This window comes from Brachionichthys hirsutus, chromosome 10 (assembly GCF_040956055.1).
Source record: "Brachionichthys hirsutus isolate HB-005 chromosome 10, CSIRO-AGI_Bhir_v1, whole genome shotgun sequence".
Classification (NCBI taxonomy): domain Eukaryota; kingdom Metazoa; phylum Chordata; class Actinopteri; order Lophiiformes; family Brachionichthyidae; genus Brachionichthys; species Brachionichthys hirsutus.
In genome coordinates, this window is record NC_090906.1 from 772,565 (window position 1) to 795,389 (window position 22,825).

Genomic DNA, 22,825 nt, shown 5'->3' on the forward strand with positions numbered 1-22,825 from the left:
GGTGCAGAGCGCCTTTGTGCTTCCAACCGGATAAATATAAATTAATCAATATAAGTAGTGTTTATATCATGCAATGCAAAAGTGATCAATATGTTTCAATTACAACCACACTTCTATATAAATAAACTGCTTTGCGATGAACGGCATAATCCACCCTTAAACAACTTGCTCTGCGCATGTCCCATGTCGAAGGGGCGGCAGCCAATCGCGTGAGAGCAACAGACGGTGAACATTTGCATGGGGCCGCTATAAATAAAACGCTCGCGCTTGCGTCGTCCGAACAATCGCAGTTCAATCATGGCTGGCGACGCTGGAAAGATCGCGAAGAAGGGGTCGAAGAAGGGGATGACGAAAGTCACCAAGGACGGGAAGAAGAAGAGGAGGAAGACCAGGAAGGAGAGCTACGCCATCTACGTGTACAAGGTGCTGAAGCAGGTCCACCCGGACACCGGCATCTCCTCCAAGGCCATGGGCATCATGAACTCCTTCGTGAACGACATCTTTGAGCGCATCGCCGGGGAGGCTTCCCGCCTCGCTCACTACAACAAGCGCTCCACCATCAGCTCCAGGGAGATCCAGACGGCGGTCCGCCTGCTGCTTCCGGGGGAGCTGGCCAAGCACGCCGTGTCCGAGGGCACCAAGGCCGTGACCAAGTACACCAGCTCCAAGTGAAGCGGAAAACCAACGCAGCACAAAGGCTCTTTTAAGAGCCACCCACTGCTTCCGGAGAGCTTGTTTCTGTGTGCATGGGTATTGTAGTTCTTGTTCACAAAGTAGGAAGTACTTCACTCGTGTTCATGAATACAAGAGGAAGCTGCTGCTTCCGGGTTTTTTTCACGCAGACGGACCGAACCAGAAGACTTCCTTTTTTTTTTTTTTTATTTATTTTTTTTTTTTTCTCGAAAAGAGAGTGCAATTGACTTATTTGTGCTCCTTAATTCTACCCCTTCCATCCGATCGTCACCAAGAGTCGTCCCGATACACCAGGTTCACATCCGTCTCTAGAGGAAAGTCTGGATCAAAAAGCTCTCAGATCTGAGGAAAAAGAGAGAGAGCAGAGTGAGAGCCACAAACACTGAACCAGCAGCCTCCACTAACTCGGAGATATGTGGGCGGAGTTAACCCTCTAATCGAGTTTTGATAGGTGCTGGAGTGGTGGACCTGGCATGCATGAAACCTCCACCTGAGGACCGCGCAGCCATCCCGGACCCAACAATGGCAACATGAGCCCCCAGATCACCCCAAGCAGCCACAGCAACCCGAGAACGACCCCCGGGGCCCCCCCAGAGCCACATGCAGAAGAACCAGCCCAGGGCCCGGGGGCGACCTACACCGACACAGAAGAAGACTTCCTGTCGTCAACTCGACGTTCTTGCTCGTTTGTTCAGAAACAGAATAAATGAATTCTTTGAGTCCTTCGTGTCTCTGTCTCCATCCGCCTCGACAGTTTAACAATGGCTAATCTGGAACGCATAAAAATGAGTCTGATCTACATAATGTCTGAACGAGACCTGAATAAAATGGGACATGATTACAATCCTGCAGCCGGAAATGCACATCTGGATCTGCAGCCTCAACTCTCCTTCCTATGAACAGCTGTCTGATCGGAATTGGAAAAAGCAAGTTAAAACCAGCCGGTTCATTATTTTAGAATCGTTACAAACACGATTCAACACAAGCTTTTCTCTATAACTTATTTCCATGTCGAGAATAAGCGGGAATAAACATTTGTTCTCAAACTCACATTCTGCCATGTGCGTTAGTTTAAGCAGCTTTGACAGCTCTTTCTGTTTGCTCTAAAAAGTTCTGATCAATCTGATCGATATCAGAACATTCAGTGAAGACGCACATCGAGCTAAGTTGTGCCCGCAGCGCGTCCGACGCGTCCTTGTGTTTAACCCCGCAGAAAATCGCTCTGAATGAAGCTTAAAAAAATACGTAACTGCGGAGATTTCGTCTTTATTTTACGTTATTTTACTGACGTTACACGAACACTTCAGCCCAGTTCGCGGTTCTGCACTTTTCGCCATTTTTAGAGACAAAATGTGAGTAAAAGTCGTTCGGAGCTGCAGCGAGCGACGCCGGATTCAAGAGGTCTGAAGCCGAATATGAACAAATTAGCGGCTCCTCGTCGCTGAAGACGAGCCGAACACGGAGAACGGACGTTCTGCTCGCTGACGCGACAACAGTCTCCGGATAATAACTCTCCTTTCCGTGAATGTTATCCGCAACTCGTGGAGGAGAAAACACAATTCTGTGGCGAGCAGCGAGCGCGGAAGTTAGAGCGGCCGTGGGTTGACTCTCCACGGTTCTCACGCACGTCATATATCCCTCCGCCCTCCGGCAGCGACCCACTCACACAGAGCGCGGACACGCCTGCACAAACTAGAGCCAGCTACAGCGAGCATCATGACGGACGACGCCGCACCGGCCGCGCAGGCTAAAGCCAGCAAGAAGAAGACGGCAGCGCCGAGCAAGCCGCCCGCGGGGCCTCCGCTAGCGAAGCTAATTGCTGCTACCGTGTCTGAATGCAAGGAGCGGCAAGGGATATCAGCGCCGTGCATCAAGAAGGCTCTGGCCGGGCGAGGTGTCGACCTGGTGAAGAGCAACAAACGAGTCAACGCCACCATCAACAGGATGGTGACCAACGGCGACCTGGTCCAGGTCAAGGGCTCGGGGGCCTCTGGCTCCTACAAGGTCGCTCAAGGGGAGCCCGCCGCAAGAGCCAAGAAAGTGGACGTCAAAAAACCAGCGGCCAAGAAGACGGCGGCCAAAAAGCCAGCGGCCAAGAAGACGCCGGTGAAGAAGACTCCGGTGAAGAAAGCAGCTCAGAAGAAGCCTGCAGCTAAAAAAGTGAGGAAGCCTGCAGCCAAAAAGGTTGTGGCTAAAAAGCCTGCAGCAAAGAAAGCAGCCGCCAAAACGTCAGCCGCCAAGAAGGAGTCGGTGAAGGCGCCGAAGAAGACCTCTGTGAAGAAGAGGGCAGAGAAGAAGCCTGCCAAGACGGCAAGTAAAAAGGAGGTGAAACCAAGAAAAGCGGCAAAGAGATCTACAACGAGGGCCAAAAAGTAAAGTCGGCTCGGAGGCATCAAAGGCTCTTTTAAGAGCCACCACAGAGATCAAAGAGTATTTCCATCCCATTGCACATAATAATTGCCTTGATAATTTATTGTAATTTATGTAATCCATTGTCATTTTGCACCAGTGGTGTAATTTATTTTAGATTTATTGTTAGTTTGCATCGGTGGTGTAAAATCATTTTATTTTTCTGATGTTACTTTGCATCAATTGAGTTATTGAATATTGATTTTATTTTTATTTGTATTGTTAATTGTGGATGATTTATGTACGAAGGACTTTCAACGGAAACGAGACCGCAAGGGCTTTTTAGAAATGCTTCTCTTAGACAGGATGTTTGACTGTACTTGTACTGTAATACATGCTACTGTGTGACTGTACTTGTACTCTAACATTCTATCTAATAAATATATTCATTCATATTTATCAAGCAACATTATACTTTAGCTGCTAGAATACAACACGGTTCTTCTGGTAGGAATGTGTTCTGTTACGGTTCTGCTGGTAGGAACATGTTCTGTTACGGTTCTGCTGGGAGGAACGTGTTCTGTTACGGTTCTGCTGGGAGGAACGTGTTCTGTTACGGTTCTGCCGGTAGGAACATGTTCTGTTACGGTTCTGCCGGTAGGAATGTGTTCTGTTACGGTTCTGCTGGGAGGAACGTGTTCTGTTACGGTTCTGCTGGGGGGAACGTGTTCTGTCCAGAGGCACGCCTTTCTGCTCAATCCTGATGTTTCTGAGACTTCAAATATTATTTAATATATAACAATGAGAAACCACAATACTTCCTCAATATATATTTTTTATATAGTGTTACTTTTAGAATTGTATAAATATAGTACGGGAAGGATTTAAACAGGGTTTGAAAGTACTGCCAATAAAACATAATATTATGACATTAGATGTAGGAAGATAGTTGTTCAGGAAATCAGAGGAAGCTGAAACTGTAGATCTGTGATATCACACAAAATGGACGATTTTCCCCAATATTTATTATAATAATTTATCCTAATTGTTTTAATAACAACTTTTAATTCATCTTACAGAGTGTAAAACAGAAAGAACGTCCACGTTCCGTTTCGTTCGTCTTTGTTCTCAGTTCATCCGGCAACGTTTGATTTGAATTTGAACAGACCAATAGTCTCAGCTCGCGCTCGCCTCAAACCTGACCAATCAGCGCCAGGGACACGCCCCTATTTCCCTTTATAAGGCCGCCACTCTGCAGCAGTAGCATCAGTTCCTGACTGAGAACAGCGAGAGCAACATGGCGAGAACGAAGCAGACAGCCCGTAAGTCCACCGGCGGGAAGGCGCCCCGGAAGCAGCTGGCCACCAAGGCCGCCCGTAAGAGCGCCCCGGCCACCGGCGGCGTGAAGAAGCCTCACCGGTACCGGCCCGGTACCGTGGCCCTGAGAGAGATCCGGCGCTACCAGAAGTCCACCGAGCTGCTGATCCGGAAGCTGCCCTTCCAGCGCCTGGTGAGGGAGATCGCTCAGGACTTCAAGACCGACCTGCGCTTCCAGAGCTCCGCCGTCATGGCGCTGCAGGAGTCCAGCGAGGCCTACCTGGTGGGCCTGTTCGAGGACACTAATCTCTGCGCCATCCACGCCAAGAGGGTCACCATCATGCCCAAGGACATCCAGCTGGCCCGCCGCATCCGCGGAGAGCGGGCTTAATGACGTCACCAGACTTCTTAAAACAACGGCTCTTTTAAGAGCCACATCCAGCGACCTGAGAGACTTCCTAAATTAATTTTTACTGAATCTAGTTTAAATGAGTCCAAGTCAGACCTGCTGCTAAATGGACTAATTGAAATGGGACAATGTTACTGTTAAAATCGCATTAAGTGTTCACTGAGTTGTTACACAAAGTGGAATAATCTTATTCTCGACTATTACACCTCATCCTCCAGGGAATAATCAACAAAATATGACGGTGAAACCCTTGCGCCACCTTCTGGCCAGTCTTGAGAACTGGTTCATCCTGAAAGTGAAGGTTGTGTATCTCTTATGTTGCGGCTGAACTCAGTCCTGAATGTTTCGCTTCATCGTGAAGAGCGTTGTTTTGAGCCACCTGACGCGTTGTGGCTGCAACGATCTGGAGCTTGTCCTGATGAAGTTCACCATTTTAGTTTCAACATTTTTAGCACTCACTTGCAGTGTCCTTCCAATGATGAAAGCTTCACATAAATCAAAGGTTTTATAACAGAGTATGTCTCGGGTAATATGTGATCAAGAATCAAGAACGTTTTATTGTCACTCGCATGAAAGGAACGAGAAATAGTACTCAGGTCCCAGATCGAGTTGTGTAACAAATCCATTCAATGCAAACTTTTTTTTTCAAAATATGTGCACATTATTTATTGCACAGATACCCAAATAGCAGCATCCAATGCAATGAGACTAGTCTGACAAGGCAGCAGTAATTTAGTAATTTGACCTGGATAATCCACCTCAGAGTTATTCACTGTTCATAACTCACAGCATCAGGGAATACTAAATACTGTCCCTGTTCAGAACCTGTTCCTGAACCTGGTGGTTCTGGCCCTTCATTGAAAGAGCTCGACATGAATAAGAGAAAGTAATTTATGTAATTCATTGTCATTTTGCATCTGTGGTGTAAAATTATTTTTATTTTTCTAATGTTATTTTGCATCAATTTAGTAATATATTAGTTACATTACATGTACTCTAACATTCTATCTAATAAATATATTCATCATCATCATCATCAAGCAAAACCTGATCTGGAATACAGCCTGACCACGTGATCTGATGAATGAAACGCTCCACGCTCCATGGAGGAGCAGCTGCTCGCTGAAACACAGCTGGACCAATCAGAAGAGAGGGTTCACGCAGCGCTATTTGAATGGAGCGGCTATAAAAGAGGCCTCTCCCGGCGACAGCGTTATTCGCTTCTCTACGCAGAGAGGGATAATCATGCCTGACGCAGCGAAGTCCGCCCCTAAGAAGGGCTCCAAGAAAGCCGTCACCAAGACCGCCAGCAAGAGCGGCAAGAAGAGGAGGAAGACCAGGAAGGAGAGCTACGCCATCTACGTGTACAAGGTGCTGAAGCAGGTCCACCCAGACACCGGCATCTCCTCCAAGGCCATGGGCATCATGAACTCCTTCGTGAACGACATCTTTGAGCGCATCGCCTCTGAGGCGTCTCGTCTGGCTCACTACAACAAGCGCTCCACCATCACCTCCAGGGAGATCCAGACAGCCGTGCGTCTCCTGCTGCCCGGGGAGCTGGCCAAGCACGCCGTGTCCGAGGGCACCAAGGCCGTGACCAAGTACACCAGCTCCAAGTGAAGCCCCTGATCCACCAACCCAACGGCTCTTCTAAGAGCCACCACCTCTCTGAGAGCTGATCTTTGTTCGACCGGCCTCCAGCCTTCTCCACTTCACTCTACTTTGCATCCTCCCCAACACCGCGTACCGGTGCTGTTAACTGGGCTTTGACCGATTCATTTAATTACTTATGTTGGTCATGTAAATAGCAGGATAATGCTGAATACATGTATACAAATATAATATATAATATCATAGCCGTAATGCAGTAACTATGCAGTTTACATGAGTGAAGAGGAGTAGGGAGAAGCACTACCATGATTGGACTGGTTGCGTTAGTGATTGTTCTTGTATGTTTGCAGAATCATTTCTTTGGTTCTACTTAATAAAGTCAAACAACATGTTTTTATTTTCATTACTCAAAAAGACAGTAATACAGAAACCTTTCTTTGTTGTGCGTATTCTACGGACCTTTAGATTTGGCATATTTCTGAAGTTGTAGCCCTGGTGTCTCATGAAACATTGTTTGTATATTGTGTGGTAATAAATCATTACTTGCTTTATATAAAACTTGAGCTGTTTAATGCTGTACCAAATCAAAGAACTTGAATTGTTACTGGGTGCTTTATAATCCACTTTATGAATGATACGTATTGATCTTTTTTGCAATGACTTTCATACGGTGAAGCTGCTTCTGGCTCTCCACATGTCTCTTCTTAGGACGAAGAAGGAGAAAATTCAGGCTAAAAGTTGAGGCTAAATCAAAAGTAACTTTTAAACAAATAACTTTATTACTTTTAGTACACGTTTTTCCTCCCCCACTGAGAGATATAAACACGATTAGTTGGAATGTGTATTAATCTTGGTGGTTATTTGCATAATAACATAATGTGAGAATTTATTATTTAGAATAATGACAAGATTTATCCAGAGTTCAGATTTCAGGACTCTGGACGGAACCAAATGAAGCTGAAATTATAGCACTGTGTGAAGCCCCTCTTCTGATTGGTCCGGCTGGGTCCTGAAGAATCAGGACGCTGAGTCTGCCCCTCCCTCCCCAGCGGAGCGTCACGCAGCTCGCTGCTCATTGGACAGATCGGTCCGCTCAGCGCAGCCCTCTTTCTGATTGGTCCGGCAGGTCGAGTCGCGCTCTGGTCCATAAAAGGGAAGGTAGCGGCGGCCCCAGAATCATTTCCTGTGACCTTCCTCCTCAGAAATCCTTTTGAAGATGAGCGGACGCGGCAAAACCGGAGGCAAAGCCCGAGCTAAGGCGAAGACCCGCTCCTCTCGTGCCGGGCTCCAGTTCCCGGTCGGCCGGGTCCACAGGCTGCTGCGTAAAGGGAACTATGCGCACCGCGTCGGCGCCGGCGCGCCCGTCTACCTGGCGGCGGTGCTGGAGTACCTGACCGCTGAGATCCTGGAGCTGGCTGGAAACGCTGCCCGGGACAACAAGAAGACCCGGATCATCCCGCGCCACCTGCAGCTGGCCGTGCGCAACGACGAGGAGCTGAACAAGCTGCTGGGCGGGGTGACCATCGCTCAGGGAGGGGTGCTGCCCAACATCCAGGCCGTCCTGCTGCCCAAGAAGACCGAGAAGCCCAACAAGAAGTAAAGTCCTGGACCCGAAGCCAGTGGCGAACAACGGCTCTTTTCAGAGCCCCACACGAGTCCTTTAAAGAGCTCCGTTTAGTCCATCTTTTCCGTTTCGCTCTGTCCGACATGAGGAGCGTCGGGAAGGATCCAGCGTCCTTCTGTAATTAGTGCTAAACGATATCCGGTTGATCTGAAATGAATAGAAAGTGGAATAATCTTATTCTCGGCTGTTACAGATCCATCTCGCCCTGGGGAGGATTTGCCTCCAGAGAATAATCAATGAAAGTGTTGCTAATGTGATAAAGAAAAAACATGGTAATCAATAATGAAACCTTCACCGCTCCTCTGGCGCCACCTTCTGGCCAAGCTTGAGAACTGGTTCATCCTAACCTTCTCGCCAGGCTGCGCGTTCCATGAACAGGAAGTTCGGGGTTCGGTTCCTTCATCAGAGCAACGAGCTGTACGGTCCGGCGAGCTTGTCCTGGTGAAGGTGACCATTTTATTTGTGCTGCGTTTTGGTTCGTAGCTTCTTCCTCTCCCATGTTTATGCAGGAATAAAAAGGCTTTTTGTCTGTATAACTTTATTGTTGCTCTCTTTGTGGCTACGGGAACATCATGTACATCCATAGAAACACGTCAATCAAGAGAGAGACTTCCCGCCAGATTCACCCTATTTTATACGCACAGACAGTCGTAAACAGGAAGGGAGCGTAAAGTGCACCAAACAGTCGCAAAATAAAAGTACATTTGCATACAGTTACAGTATTTATAATAAGCAGTTACAATTAACAATAAGCAGAACTGAAATGAGAATGGGATCACATATTCCAACACCCCCTCTTGATCTCATCATCTGAAATGCTTTAATTTCCAAAGAACCAGCTCTTAAATGTTTCAGTTTTACTCCTTGATGCGGGTTTCGTCCTGATTGTTTTAGGCCGTAGAATTGAGAGACTTCTTCAGTCGGCACTAAAACCTAAAACTAAACTAAAACCAGAGCCACTCATTTAACTCGAGGAGCAACATTCTGATACTTCATGGTTCTGTTAACCTTCCTTTATGGAATGAGATCAAAGGTCCTGATCAGCTGATCTCTGTTCGCTGTATCTTTCTGATAGGCAGCAAACTCGACATAAGCTTTACCGGCCACTGATCAAAGGCTCTCAATCTAAGCGGTACTAAAAGCATTCACAAACACATTTACAGCCTGACCTGCAAACATGAAACACTAAAAAAAATACGTTTCAAACCTTCACAATCTCAGACGGTCTGCCCAGAGGCTCCGGTTTGACTCCCTGAGGGACCGAGGTCAGGTTTGAGGAGTCTCAAGTTCAAAGCCAGTGACTTGCGTTTCATCTGTCTCCGGTCTTTTTGGGGCCCAAAAATTCTTCAGAAGTTCTTGATTTATTTATTTTTTTTGCCTAATTACATCAAAAATTACTTATAAAATGTTTAGGTCTTAAGTTTGCATAAATCCAAATTTCCACTGGACCATGGTCTGATACAAAAAGATTAATATACCGCGTCAAGGACATTTGGTTTACGTACCGGGTATATTCTCCAGTATTTACACACATGCCATATAATTAGTAATTAGGAAATTAGGAAAGTGAAACTCGTACAGCATACCAACCCGCTACATGCAAACAGCTCCTTTTAACTTTGATGATTGTGCATTGCAATCACACATAAAGGAAAGTGAACAGAACCATGAAATATCAGAATGCTGCTCCTCGCGCTAAATGAGTGGCTCTTAAAAGAGCCGTTGGTTTTAGTTTAAGTTCAGAGTTTATCCCCCGAAGCCGTACAGGGTGCGGCCCTGCCTCTTCAGCGCGTACACCACGTCCATGGCGGTGACCGTCTTCCTCTTGGCGTGCTCGGTGTACGTGACGGCATCACGGATCACGTTCTCCAGGAACACCTTCAGCACACCGCGGGTCTCCTCGTAGATCAGCCCAGAGATGCGCTTCACGCCGCCGCGGCGAGCCAGACGGCGGATGGCCGGTTTGGTGATTCCCTGGATGTTATCACGGAGAACTTTCCGGTGCCGCTTGGCTCCTCCTTTACCGAGTCCTTTCCCGCCCTTTCCTCTTCCGCTCATGTTGATGATGTTCGAGATGAGAATGAGCCGCCCGATGTTTGCTCAGTTATATATGGATCATTTGCGGACGTGATAGAGAACAGAGGCGGGGCTAACGTTCTGTTTTGATTCCTGAATGCAAAGTAAAGCTTAAATATGAAGCTTTTCGTCACAACCAAAGTGTTTATCTGCTGAAAAAAATGTAATTAAGAATAAAATTATTAGAATTTGTTCTTGTTATCTTTATACACTAACCGTGAAGATTAAAAGTAAATCGGAGTTAATGTGTGTTTTTAATTGATTCTTGTCTCCATAAATGGACTTTTCAATGTTAAAATGTAATATTTTTTCCTGACCTCATTCTGGATCAGATCCGAAAGACATTTTGCATTAGTGTATCACAGTAAAAAAAAAGGGGGTCCAATACCCCCCTTTTTTTTTACTGTGATATTTGGTGAGTGAATTTAATGCATATTTTACGTGATATGATTATTATTGTTATTATTTTTAAAGCCTCTGTGTTCATCTTAAATCATCATGAGACTTCTTAATGAACAAATGAGCTCGCGCTCTAACTTTAATGTCGCAATCTCTATTACAGTTCCTCGTGCTCTATCTCTAATGATCTTGTGCCCTCTGCTGGTCACATAGTATATCACACTACATATCAAAACAGCCTCCATTATAAGTAAATGAGAACGTTTGGATTTTCTCCTTTTTTTGTATCCAGATGGCTTTTTTTAATGTGTTCAGTGGAGATGAAGATGTTGAGGTTCTCATTGGCAGTGAACAGGTTGGATAGGATTAGGAATGAGAAAACTCAACAAATAAACAATGTCTATGACACGACAAAATAACACTTGGCAACTACTTTCTTTCAATTATTTTTGGAGATACAATGATTTAGAGTCTAAAAAGAAAAATAAGAACTGTATAAGAACAGATCTTGCGTCACTGAAATTCCTTCTTTGAGTAGAGCTTATTTTTTTTTTTTGGAACTTTTTATTTTTTAACAAAAGATCATCTGAGACAAGACATTAATATGCAAATAATAAACAAAAATAATAAACAAAAACAATATATATATATATATATATATATATATATATATAAGAAAATAAAGTGTATTACCAATAAAAAATAAATAAATAAATAAATAAATACAATAGAAGACACATAATAAAGAAAGACAAAAACAGAAAACAAATTCAAAACTTATACATATGTATAATTAAAATGACATTTACAGGTTGAGGTATTCTTTAACTATAACCCATCTTTGATTAAACTGGTCCATTTTCAGTTGCAATGATGCCGTCATTTTTTCCATTATGTAGACTTGCTTTAGTCTGTTTCTCCATTCTATGATTGTTGGTGGATTCACCTTCTTCCAGTTGGCAGTGACTGATTTCATGGCAATCAATATTACAATCTTCAAAATATATCTTTGATTACAATTAAAATGATCCCCTAAAATAACTCCTAATAAATAAAGCAACATACTTGAAGGGGCTTGCTTTTGTACAATTGTCTCAGTCTCTTTTTTAACATTTTCCCAGTATCTTGTTAGAATTGGACGGTCCCATAGAATATGAGTGTGGTCTCCTACTTTAGAGCTTTATATTTATTTTAAACACACATTCACCACCACTCTGATCACACTCCTCCCCTCAAAGCCTCCGTAGGAAGCTGTGAACGATCATCAAGAGCAGTGAGCAGATGACAGGAGTCATTACTCAAAGCCAGCTTCACGCTCAGAGAGAAGTATCGCAACTCTTCACCGTGGCTAGCGAGACCGATCACTTTAGAAACACATTCCTCCAGTCAGGAACTACAGAAATGATCCCTGAAAGTATAGTCTTAACGTTACTGCGGTCGGCCCGGGGTGTTAGTCTAACGCTCCCAGCCCTCGCTGTCACGGTGCGGGTCACCGAACGTCGTAGAAACGTTAAGGATGACGGAATAGATGCCGCTGTGTGTAAGTTTATTATCTCAAAAAGGAATAATCAAAACAGTCATTCTCACATGTAATTTGAGACGCACCACAGATGACATGAAAGATTTACTGTTTTGATTCCTGAATGCAAAGTAAAGCTTAAATATGAAGCCTTTCGTCACAACCAAAGTGTTTATGTGCTGGAAAAAATTTAATTAAGCATAAAATTATTAGAAATTGTTCTTGTTATCTTTATACACCACCAATTTGAACTCTTGACCCCGACGTGATTTGAACACGCAACCTTCTGATCTGGAGTCAGACGTCGAGGTCCTGTGAAGTTATAATCAAAGTTTATATACTTGTTTGATTCAAGGGAGGGGGGGTGAATGATCAGAATCAGTTTATTGTCAGTGAGGGTTCACAGACTAGGAATGTTTCTCTGTGAATTCGTAACATGTAACAGTAATGACAAAATACAAAAAACATACAAGTACAGACACATCACAAAACAGCAGCAGCAGGAGTGGATACACAGATGTGTATTAGCAGCAGTAAAGCTAATATAATCATGCAGTGCAAACAGAACAGAGCAAGTTACCGGTAGTAAAATGTTCAGGAGTCTAACAGCCGAAGGGAAGAAGCTGCAGTCTGCGAGTAGACGTCCTGGTGCTCACTGAAACATACATTTTATGTCTAAATGTGAACGAGGGAATGTCGGTGGATGGCCGATGGCAGCTCATGTCATTCTGCCCCAGGACAGCTGTATCTGCCCCAGGACAGCTGTATCTACCCCAGGGCAGCTGTATCTACCCCAGGGCAGCTGTATCTACCCCAGGACAGCTGTATCTACCCCAGGGCAGCTGTATCTACCCCAGGACAGCTGTATATACCCCAGGCCAGCTGTATCTACCCCAGGACAGTTGTATCTGACCCAGGGCAGCTGTATCTACCCCAGGACAGTTGTGGCTACAGTAGTAGCTTCACCACCACCAAGTATGGAGTGAGTGAATAACGCACAATGTGAAGCGTCTTCGAGGGTCCAGAAAAGCGCTCTATAAGACCAACGCATTAATGTTATAAATATTATAATAAATGTTCTATACCTAATCCGTGCTTGATATCACAGTTTTAGTATGCACATATATACAGGAAGTTAATTCACAACGCAACCTGCCAGACATAATTCAAGATGTGGGGAAGATAATATCTCAGTTCCTTTAGATAATTTAAGGACAGCAGTGAAGCAGTGTTGGTGTTCACTTTGGAGATTTAAAGATGAAACGCAAATCACTGGCTTTGAACTTGAGACTCCTCAAACCTGACCTCGGTCCCTCAGGGAGTCAAACCGGAGCCTCTGGGCAGACCGTCTGAGATTGTGAAGGTTTGAAACGTATTTTTTTTAGTGTTTCATGTTTGCAGGTCAGGCTGTAAATGTGTTTGTGAATGCTTTTAGTACCGCTTAGATTGAGAGCCTTTGATCAGTGGCCGGTAAAGCTTATGTCGAGTTTGCTGCCTATCAGAAAGATACAGCGAACAGAGATCAGCTGATCAGGACCTTTGATCTCATTCCATAAAGGAAGGTTAACAGAACCATGAAGTATCAGAATGTTGCTCCTCGAGTTAAATGAGTGGCTCTGGTTTTAGTTTAGTTTTAGGTTTTAGTGCAGACTGAAGAAGTCTCTCAATTCTACGGCCTAAAACAATCAGGACAAAACCCACATCAAGGAGTAAAACTGAAACATTTAAGAGCTGGTTCTTTGGAAATTAAAGCATTTCAGATGATGAGATCAAGAGGGGGTGTTGGAATATGTGATCCCATTCTCATTTCAGTTCTGCTTATTGTTAATTGTAACTGCTTATTATAAATACTGTAACTGTATGCAAATGTACTTTTATTTTGCGACTGTTTGGTGCACTTTACGCTCCCTTCCTGTTTACGACTGTCTGTGCGTATAAAATAGGGTGAATCTGGCGGGAAGTCTCTGTCTTGATTGACGTGTTTCTATGGATGTACATGATGTTCCCGTAGCCACAAAGAGAGCAACAATAAAGTTATACAGACGAAAAGCCTTTTTATTCCCGCATAAACATGGGAGAGGAAGAAGCTACGAACCAAAACGCAACACAACTAAAATGGTCACCTTCACCAGGACAAGCCCGCCGGACCGTACAGCTCGTTGCTCTGATGAAGGAACCGAACCACGAACTTCCTGTTCATGGAACGCGCAGCCTGGCGAGAACGTCAGGATGAACCAGTTCTCAAGCTTGGCCAGAAGGTGGCGCCAGAGGAGCGGCGCCTCCAGAGATTTGCCTCTCTGGAGGCAAATCCTCCCCAGGGCGAGATGGATCTGTAACAGCCGAGAATAAGATCATTCCACTTTCTATTCATTTCAGATCAACCGGATGTCGTTTAGCACTAATTACAGAAGGACGCTGGATGCTTCCCGACGCTCCTCATGTCGGACAGAGCGAAACGGAAAAGATGGAGTAAAGGCAGCTCTTTAAAGGACTCGTGTGGGGCTCTGAAAAGAGCCGTTGTTCGCCACTGGCTTCGGGTCCAGGACTTTACTTCTTGTTGGGCTTCTCGGTCTTCTTGGGCAGCAGGACGGCCTGGATGTTGGGCAGCACCCCTCCCTGAGCGATGGTCACCCCGCCCAGCAGCTTGTTCAGCTCCTCGTCGTTGCGCACGGCCAGCTGCAGGTGGCGCGGGATGATCCGGGTCTTCTTGTTGTCCCGGGCAGCGTTTCCAGCCAGCTCCAGGATCTCAGCGGTCAGGTACTCCAGCACCGCCGCCAGGTAGACGGGCGCGCCGGCGCCGACGCGGTGCGCATAGTTCCCTTTACGCAGCAGCCTGTGGACACGGCCGACGGGGAACTGGAGCCCGGCACGGGAGGAGCGGGTCTTCGCCTTAGCTCGGGCTTTGCCGCCGGTTTTGCCGCGTCCGCTCATCTTCAAAAGGATTTCTGAGGAGGAAGGTCACAGGAAATGATTCTGGAGCTGCCGCTACCTTCCCTTTTATGGACCAGAGCGCGACTCGACCTGCCGGACCAATCAGAAAGAGGGCTGCGCTGAGCGGACCGATCTGTCCAATGAGCAGCGAGCTGCGTGACGCTCCGCTGGGGAGGGAGGGGCAGACTCAGCGTCCTGATTCTTCAGGACCCAGCCGGACCAATCAGAAGAGGGGCTTCACACAGTGCTATAATTTCAGCTTCATTTGGTTCCGTCCAGAGTCCTGAAATCTGAACTCTGGATAAATCTTGTCATTATTCTAAATAATAAATTCTCACATTATGTTATTATGCAAATAACCACCAAGATTAATACACATTCCAACTAATCGTGTTTATATCTCTGTGGGGGAGGAAAAACGTGTACTAAAAGTAATAAAGTTATTTGTTTAAAAGTTACTTTTGTTTTAGCCTCAACTCTTAGCCTGAATTTTCTCCTTCTTCGTCCTAAGGAGAGACATGTGGAGAGCCAGAAGCAGCTTCACCGTATGAAAGTCATTGCAAAAAAGATCAATACATATTATTCATAAAGTGGATTATAAAGCACCCAGTAACGATTCAAGTTTTTTGATTTGGTACAGCATTAAACAGCTCAAGTTTTATATAAAGCAAGTAATGATTTATTACCACACAATTTACAAACGATGTTTCATGAGAGACACCAGGGCTACAACTTCAGAAATACGCCAAATCTAAAGGTCCGTAGAATACGCACAAAGAAAGGTTTCTGTATTACTGTCTTCTTGAGTAATGGAAAGAAAAATATGTTGTTTGACTTTATTCGAAAGTAGAACCAAAGAAATGATTCTTCAAACATACAAGGACAATCACCAACACAATCAGTCTAAACATGGTAGTACTTCTTCCTACTCCTTTTCACTCACGTAAACTGCATAGTCAGCGCATTATGGCTATTTATAATTTGAGTTATCAGTTACTATCACATGTGACAGGCGTGTTAACACGTCCTTATATATGTATGCACGTATCCAGCATTATTCTTTGTTGTTTACACGATCAAAGTAAGCAACGGTATGCAGTGTTGGGGAGGATGCAAAGTAGAGTGAAGTGGAGAAGGCTGGAGGCCGGTCAAACAAAGATCAGCTCTCAGAGAGGTGGTGGCTCTTAGAAGAGCCGTTGGGTTAGTGGATCAGGGGCTTCACTTGGAGCTGGTGTACTTGGTCACGGCCTTGGTGCCCTCAGACACGGCGTGCTTGGCCAGCTCCCCGGGCAGCAGGAGACGCACGGCGGTCTGGATCTCCCTGGAGGTGATGGTGGAGCGCTTGTTGTAGTGAGCCAGACGAGACGCCTCAGAGGCGATGCGCTCAAAGATGTCGTTCACGAAGGAGTTCATGATGCCCATGGCCTTGGAGGAGATGCCGGTGTCCGGGTGGACCTGCTTCAGCACCTTGTACACGTAGATGGCGTAGCTCTCCTTCCTGGTCTTCCTCCTCTTCTTGCCGCTCTTGCTGGCGGTCTTGGTGACGGCTTTCTTGGAGCCCTTCTTGGGGGCGGACTTCGCTGCGTCAGGCATGATTATCCCTCTCTGCGTAAAGAAGCGAATAACGCTGTCGCCGGGAAAGGCCTCTTTTATAGCCGCTCCATTCAAATAGCGCTGCGTGAACCCCCTCTTCTGATTGGTCCAGCTGTGTTTCAGCGAGCAGCTGCTCCCCCATGGAGCGTGGAGCGTTTCATTCATCAGATCACGTGGTCAGGCTGTATTCCAGATCAGGTTTTGCTTGCTCTGATTAGTCTCGTCGCTGTAAATCCCGTTAACACGCACTCCTCTGTCTGAGTTCTGATTCTGGTTTCCCTTCTTTGGCTCCTGTTCCTCCATTCTCTGCGGCGACATTGAATAACTATTTGATATGATGTTCAGTTTCTGTCCAGCATCCTCAAAGGATTGCTCACAAAGATATGTCGTAACAAATGGTATTAAACATTCCACGGTTTCTTAATAACGATTCCCCATCTCCATGTAGCTTCAAAAGGTCTTCCTTCACGTTTGCCGGTGCGACTAGAGGGGGCTCCATCATCCAAGTCACGGAAAGCTTTTTGTATTTAGTTTTATGGTTTGTAGTTACTTGTCATGCATCTTTCAAAAAATTTAATAAAATCACCATTCCGTGATAAACGTGAATCCATGTTGTACATATTCGCCCGACCACTTTATTTTGCCGGACATAGTTCATCAAGTACCGGTTATATTATCTGGTTAAAATGCTTGAAGAAATTATTTATTTTACTAATTCCATTAGGAAAGTGAAACTTGTACGTTATCTACACTACACACATTTTGATGTGTGTAATACACATTCAGCACCATAGTATTCAGTACGTTGCAATGGTATTCCTTGCATAAAGGAAGGTTAACAGAGCCATAAATTATCAGAATGTTGCTCCTCGCGCTAAATGAGTGGCTCTTAAAAGAGCCGTTGGTTTTAGTTTAAGTTCAGAGTTTATCCCCCGAAGCCGTACAGGGTGCGGCCCTGCCTCTTCAGCGCGTACACCACGTCCATGGCGGTGACCGTCTTCCTCTTGGCGTGCTCGGTGTACGTGACGGCATCACGGATCACGTTCTCCAGGAACACCTTCAGCACACCGCGCGTCTCCTCGTAGATCAGCCCGGAGATGCGCTTCACGCCGCCGCGGCGAGCCAGGCGGCGGATGGCCGGTTTGGTGATTCCCTGGATGTTATCGCGCAGAACTTTCCGGTGCCGCTTGGCTCCTCCTTTACCGAGTCCTTTCCCGCCCTTTCCTCTTCCGCTCATGTTGATGATGTTCGAGATGAGAATGAGCCGCCCGATGTTTGCTCAGTTATATATGGATCATTTGCGGACGTGATAGAGAACAGAGGCGGGGCTAACGTTCTCCCCGACTTCATTGGTGCAGAAACAGCGCAGAGATTCAACGTAAAATAAAAACGTTCCTTTATCAGAATCACAAACTAAATTACACGATGTCCTGTGAAGTTATATTCAAAGTTTCTACACTTGAGTAACGAAATAAATTATTTTGTTTGAGTCAAGCGAGGAGAAAAATGATGCGACTTGATTTACAAATAATTTGGTGGGAGTGTAACGGTCGGTAAAACAAGATTACGTTTAGATAAATAGTAAATATTTATGCTTTTATTTTGGTAACGGCCTTGTAACCGGGAGTAAGACAACAGTAATGCGCATGACAGAAAAATATGCAAAGAAAATCGATAAAAGAGAAAATATAATTATTAAATGTTTTAGCATCAGCCAATTAAGGAACAAGTTAACTGTAGCTGTAAGAAAAGTATTTTTGCTATTTTAATGTTTATGGAAAAGTTGTGTATCAGGTGTTAATGAATGTTTCTAATGTTTGAGTTATGAATGGTAACGGTTGAAAGACGGTAATTGTATTTTTTTGTTTTCATCGCTCTTAGGTTGGTTGATGGCGCGGACAGCTTCAATAGAACCATTTAACCATTTCCTGACTCTCTGCAGAGTAAGAATTCTGAACTGTTACACTACTTTGTGTCTGAACTCTCCTTTCAGAGCCACATTGTCCTGCACACGAATGCAACATTAAACATATATGATCCATATTCCATATTTTCCCTCTGTTTGATTGGGGGGGAAAAAGCAAAAGCAATTTGTAGTACCGCATTTTTCATACAAAAGGCGCACCGGGTGTTAAGGCGCATTAAGCGAAACGAAACAGTTAGATAAGTCCAACTTTATTCAACTTATTCTCAAGATGAAAGTGACCTATGCACAGCAGGTATGACATTGCCCCTAGTGGTGGTAAAGGGTATGGGACCTAGCTTGTTAGGAAGAGGATGGCTTAAGACGCTAAAGCTGAAGTGGGATGAGATTAAACATGTGAGAACAGTAGCCCAGGGGCTACAGGAAGTGCTCTCGAAACATGAGGATGTTTTAAAAAAAGAGTTGGCATGAAAGCGACAATTCGAGTGTCTGCCGAAGCCTGTCCAAAGTTCTATCGGCCCCGCTCAGTTCCGTATGCCATGAAGGCTAAAGTAGAAGAGGGAGGAGTTACAGAGACTTCTGGAAGAGGGCATTATTACGCCGGTTAAGTATGCTGAGTGGGCAGAACCCACCGGATGGTTCTGTCAGGATGTGTGGCGATTACAAACTAACTGTAAACGGTGCCTCCTCGCTAGAGCAACACTCTATTCCCCTTGTGGAAGACTTTTTTAACACACTGGCAGGGGGGAAATGGTTCTCCAAGCTGGATTTGAGTCATGCTTATCAGCAGACTGTGATGGATTACCTGACAGTAAACACACATCGGGGCCTGTTCACCCACAACAGGCTCGCTTTCGGAGTGTCATCCGCTGCAGCCATGTTCCAGAGAACAATGGAACGCTTACTACGAGGCCTGCCTAGAGTAGCTGTGTGTTTGGATGACATTTTACTGACAGGGAGAGATGAGGCCGAGCATCCACCGAGTCTGGGAGGCGTCTTCATGACGTCATCCTGCCCTCGTGTCGCTGTCAGCAGTTCCCTCGAGCTCAGGCCGATCCATCGATCAACCGAATAGAACCGAGCAGAACGAGATCCTCCAAAGGTTAGTAGAGATTCTGTGACTTAAACCCAACTCCACTGGCATAAAATCTACGTTTAAATTATTATATTTGTACGTGTTATAACGAGGATTAAAGGGGTTGTATATCAAATGTCAGTGTATGGATTATATAGGGTATGTTTATGTTAAGCGAGTTATAATCTAATCAGATTAAACGTAAGCGTAAAATGATTGTCTGCTCTAAATGTTTCTTTCAATCAAAGTTACGATTAATATCAAAATGTATTTATTTTTTGAGATTTAAAGGAGTAAAGTGAGTTTATTCTAATAAATTAAAGATAAACAATAACCTTTAAACGTTTTAAACATTATTTCTGATGGCGTTTATATTGGGAACATGTTTACAGTTATTCACTAAAACACAAACCTCCTCAGTGGAGAGAGGGGTCTGTTTCTTTACTGGTTGTCATGGAAACCAGTCTATTAGATTAGGGTTGGTATGAAGGCATGACCAGACACAGAAACCTCCTCCAGTGACAGAAACGGAGCTCTGTGTGAGTTTCAGGTCACATGATCAGCTGAACAGAACTTTTGTAATTCATTCAATCATTTTAGTTTTCCTTGAATTAAAGGAAATACTTTTTCCTTGTTGTCGGATGCGATTCTTTATCAATCAACAGATCGATGTTTTACTAATCCTTTATTCCATCCCTCCAGATGAACGAGCAGCCTCCTCCATACTTCCCTCTCCATCCCAGCGGCGCCACAGCTCCAAGCTTCCCCTCGGGTTTGTAAGACTAACGCAACAACAACAATAACAACAACAACAAATAAATTATTGTCTCTCTTCAGCTTTTAGCTCTCAGCCGGCGTCTTTCCCCAGCTCACCTTATCAGGTACCCAGAATGCACAGCAAACACGAAACACCCAAAAGATACAAAAAAAACTTGAATATAATTTACCGTATTTTCACGACCATATGGCGCACCTGGTGATTAGGCACCGTCTTATTAATGTGATACGTATCACTCTGCGAGCCGCCTGACTATAATACTATGTTGAAGCACAGCACCGGTACGTATCACTCCGCGAGGCTCCTGGCTATAATACTATGTTGAAGCACAGCACCGGTACGTATCACTCCGCGAGGCTCCTGACCCTCTCCTACGTCTGCCTTACAACACATAAGGCGCGCTGCACATTTAAGACTTGTAGGTGTGCATAACAGTCGTGAAAATAAGGTAATAATTTTATTTTACTGATGATGCAGATTTACAAATCAAAATAATTTCAATCTGCAAAAGAAATGTTGGAAGGTTTTTTCTGAAAAACTGAAATATCTATTTTAGTACTGAAGAATAACCTAACTTTTCAGGCCTTCCCTCAGACATATGGAGGCCAATCTTATTATCAGGGATCACAGGGGCCAACAGGATCCCAGGGGACCTACCCAAGTCTTTCCGGGTACCAGGGGTACCCCAGCGGGTCCGGTGGGGCCTCCTCCCCCTGGGACGGCAAGAAGACGTACGGAGAGACCCCGAAGCAAAGCACAGGCGAGTCCGAAAAGCTTCTCCTCTGTTTGCTGTGAGGTCACATGACTTTATGAATATAATGTATATTCCCAAGTAAAATACAGCAGACAGCTTTAGCTGACTAGGACTGAGACTTGCTCTGGTACCGAGTCAGTCCGATAAATGAAGCAGATTCTGACTGATTGTCGATCCGTCTCCCCTTCAGTGTTCTTGGTCGACCAGAACCGTGGCGCCGGCCGCGGCGCCGAGAAGTCCTGCCTGGCGGCGTGCTCGGCTGCTCTGTGCTGCTGCTGCCTCTGGGACATGTTGACTCGCGGCCTCCGCTGACCTCTGACCTCCACACCCATCACGCAGCAACGCCATCCCAATGACACGGCAGACATCCAGAATTAAATAATTTTAAAGAAGGAATATACAATAAAATGCACATTATAGTCTTGAGATAAATTATATTTCTTCTTTCCATTTCTACCTTGTTCTCGAGGAACTCTGCTCGGATTTATCCCGTTAGTGCGCCGAGCTCCGGGACTGATGGAAGTCCGAGGACAAAGAATCCAGCCGCCATGCGGTCATGATTGAATGTTAAGAATCATTTAAACACGGAGTCACATTATACAAGTATCATCTTTAATTCCAAGTATAGTAATACTGCAGAAATTGTATAATCCGAGACACGCAAAACCTTTGTGTGTCTCAAGCTTATGATGAATTGGAAATGCTTCATACTGAAACAGATCACTTTGCAGACAGAATGTACCTGAGAGTGTTTGAATGGATCATTCGGGTCAGGTGATCATAACAAAGTTTGATAGCTTTAAATCATGTTATTCACACCTACATGCGAGACAAGATTTCTAAAATTCTGAGAGCAGCATCGTTGCAAACAGGTCGCATCCATACATGAACACAGGCAGGGTCACCTCCTTCGTGTCATTCAGGGCCCTGATGGAGTGTGGGACAAAAGAGAGGTTGCAAGAACGTTTGGTCTGCTGCTGGTCGCTGCGTGCGTATCGACATCGGGGGTCACATGATCACACCGGGTCCGAGCATAGCGTATGCTGAACACAGCGGACATTCTAGAGGAAATACCCAAATACATACCCAGTACTACCATCACCAAACAACGGAGCCAACAAAAGCCAGTCCGAAAAATGTGATGTAATGATTCAAACCAGCAGAGGGCGGCAGAGACTTCTAGGAAACATGGCTGCCTCCATGAAAACACAGAAAGTCTTTCAGGTCGCTGGATGTGGCTCTTAAAAGAGCCGTTGTTTTAAGAAGTCTGGTGACGTCACTAAGCCCGCTCTCCGCGGATGCGGCGGGCCAGCTGGATGTCTTTGGGCATGATGGTGACCCTCTTGGCGTGGATGGCGCAGAGGTTAGTGTCCTCGAACAGGCCCACCAGGTAGGCCTCGCTGGACTCCTGCAGCGCCATGACGGCGGAGCTCTGGAAGCGCAGGTCGGTCTTGAAGTCCTGAGCGATCTCCCTCACCAGGCGCTGGAAGGGCAGCTTCCGGATCAGCAGCTCGGTGGACTTCTGGTAGCGCCGGATCTCTCTCAGGGCCACGGTACCGGGCCGGTAGCGGTGAGGCTTCTTCACGCCGCCGGTGGCCGGGGCGCTCTTACGGGCGGCCTTGGTGGCCAGCTGCTTCCGGGGCGCCTTCCCGCCGGTGGACTTACGGGCTGTCTGCTTCGTTCTGGCCATGTTGCTCTCGCGGTTCTTAGTCAGGAACTGATGCTACTGCTGCAGAGTGGCGGCCTTATAAAGGGAAATAGGGGCGTGTCCCT

The 22,825-nt window shown here is 45.5% G+C and overlaps 11 protein-coding genes and 1 non-coding gene across 12 annotated transcripts in view; 6 read left to right on the forward strand and 6 right to left on the reverse strand.

Annotated features, from left to right (window-relative positions):
* The window catches only part of LOC137900575 (histone H2AX-like), a 247,668-nt gene extending 239,689 nt beyond the window's left edge, over positions 1-7,979 (forward strand). Inside the window, exon 3 of the mRNA XM_068744683.1 lies at positions 7,596-7,979. Within this exon, the coding sequence (XP_068600784.1) occupies positions 7,596-7,979 (384 nt within the window). The remainder of the gene's footprint in view (positions 1-7,595) is intronic.
* LOC137900023 (histone H2B 3-like) lies at positions 296-1,738 on the forward strand. The gene has a single exon (XM_068744064.1). The coding sequence runs from the start codon at positions 298-300 to the stop codon at positions 670-672; it is 375 nt and encodes a 124-aa protein (XP_068600165.1). The 5' UTR covers positions 296-297; the 3' UTR covers positions 673-1,738.
* Positions 2,410-3,390, forward strand: LOC137900585 (histone H1-like). Its single transcript, XM_068744695.1, has one exon. It carries the CDS (start codon positions 2,410-2,412, stop codon positions 3,067-3,069), a length of 660 nt encoding a protein of 219 aa, XP_068600796.1. The 3' UTR covers positions 3,070-3,390.
* Positions 4,340-5,225, forward strand: LOC137900097 (histone H3-like). The gene has a single exon (XM_068744151.1). It carries the CDS (start codon positions 4,340-4,342, stop codon positions 4,748-4,750), a length of 411 nt encoding a protein of 136 aa, XP_068600252.1. The 3' UTR covers positions 4,751-5,225.
* On the forward strand, positions 6,004-6,936 carry LOC137899993 (histone H2B 1/2-like). The gene has a single exon (XM_068744029.1). The coding sequence runs from the start codon at positions 6,014-6,016 to the stop codon at positions 6,386-6,388; it is 375 nt and encodes a 124-aa protein (XP_068600130.1). The 5' UTR covers positions 6,004-6,013; the 3' UTR covers positions 6,389-6,936.
* Positions 7,980-9,727: 1,748 nt separating the features above from the next.
* On the reverse strand, positions 9,728-10,062 carry LOC137900714 (histone H4). Its single transcript, XM_068744844.1, has one exon. It carries the CDS (start codon positions 10,059-10,061, stop codon positions 9,750-9,752), a length of 312 nt encoding a protein of 103 aa, XP_068600945.1. The 5' UTR covers position 10,062; the 3' UTR covers positions 9,728-9,749.
* Positions 10,063-11,686: 1,624 nt separating this feature from the next.
* On the reverse strand, positions 11,687-11,902 carry LOC137900925 (small nucleolar RNA U3). Its single transcript, XR_011105689.1, has one exon. It is a non-coding gene; the product is annotated as a small nucleolar RNA U3 (small nucleolar RNA).
* A 2,642-nt stretch (positions 11,903-14,544) lies between these two features.
* On the reverse strand, positions 14,545-14,928 carry LOC137899967 (histone H2A). The gene has a single exon (XM_068744002.1). The coding sequence runs from the start codon at positions 14,926-14,928 to the stop codon at positions 14,545-14,547; it is 384 nt and encodes a 127-aa protein (XP_068600103.1).
* A 727-nt stretch (positions 14,929-15,655) lies between these two features.
* LOC137900001 (histone H2B 1/2-like) lies at positions 15,656-16,525 on the reverse strand. The gene has a single exon (XM_068744039.1). The coding sequence runs from the start codon at positions 16,519-16,521 to the stop codon at positions 16,147-16,149; it is 375 nt and encodes a 124-aa protein (XP_068600140.1). The 5' UTR covers positions 16,522-16,525; the 3' UTR covers positions 15,656-16,146.
* Positions 16,526-17,134: 609 nt separating this feature from the next.
* Positions 17,135-17,762, reverse strand: LOC137900669 (histone H4). The gene has a single exon (XM_068744793.1). The coding sequence runs from the start codon at positions 17,756-17,758 to the stop codon at positions 17,447-17,449; it is 312 nt and encodes a 103-aa protein (XP_068600894.1). The 5' UTR covers positions 17,759-17,762; the 3' UTR covers positions 17,135-17,446.
* Positions 17,763-20,222: 2,460 nt separating this feature from the next.
* LOC137900914 (cysteine-rich and transmembrane domain-containing protein 1-like) lies at positions 20,223-21,364 on the forward strand. The gene is made up of 4 exons (XM_068745063.1): positions 20,223-20,292; positions 20,358-20,401; positions 20,881-21,058; positions 21,243-21,364. Exons 1-4 carry the CDS (start codon positions 20,223-20,225, stop codon positions 21,362-21,364), a joined length of 414 nt encoding a protein of 137 aa, XP_068601164.1.
* A 335-nt stretch (positions 21,365-21,699) lies between these two features.
* LOC137900534 (histone H3-like) lies at positions 21,700-22,752 on the reverse strand. The gene has a single exon (XM_068744636.1). The coding sequence runs from the start codon at positions 22,740-22,742 to the stop codon at positions 22,332-22,334; it is 411 nt and encodes a 136-aa protein (XP_068600737.1). The 5' UTR covers positions 22,743-22,752; the 3' UTR covers positions 21,700-22,331.
* Between the last annotated feature and the right edge of the window lie 73 nt (positions 22,753-22,825).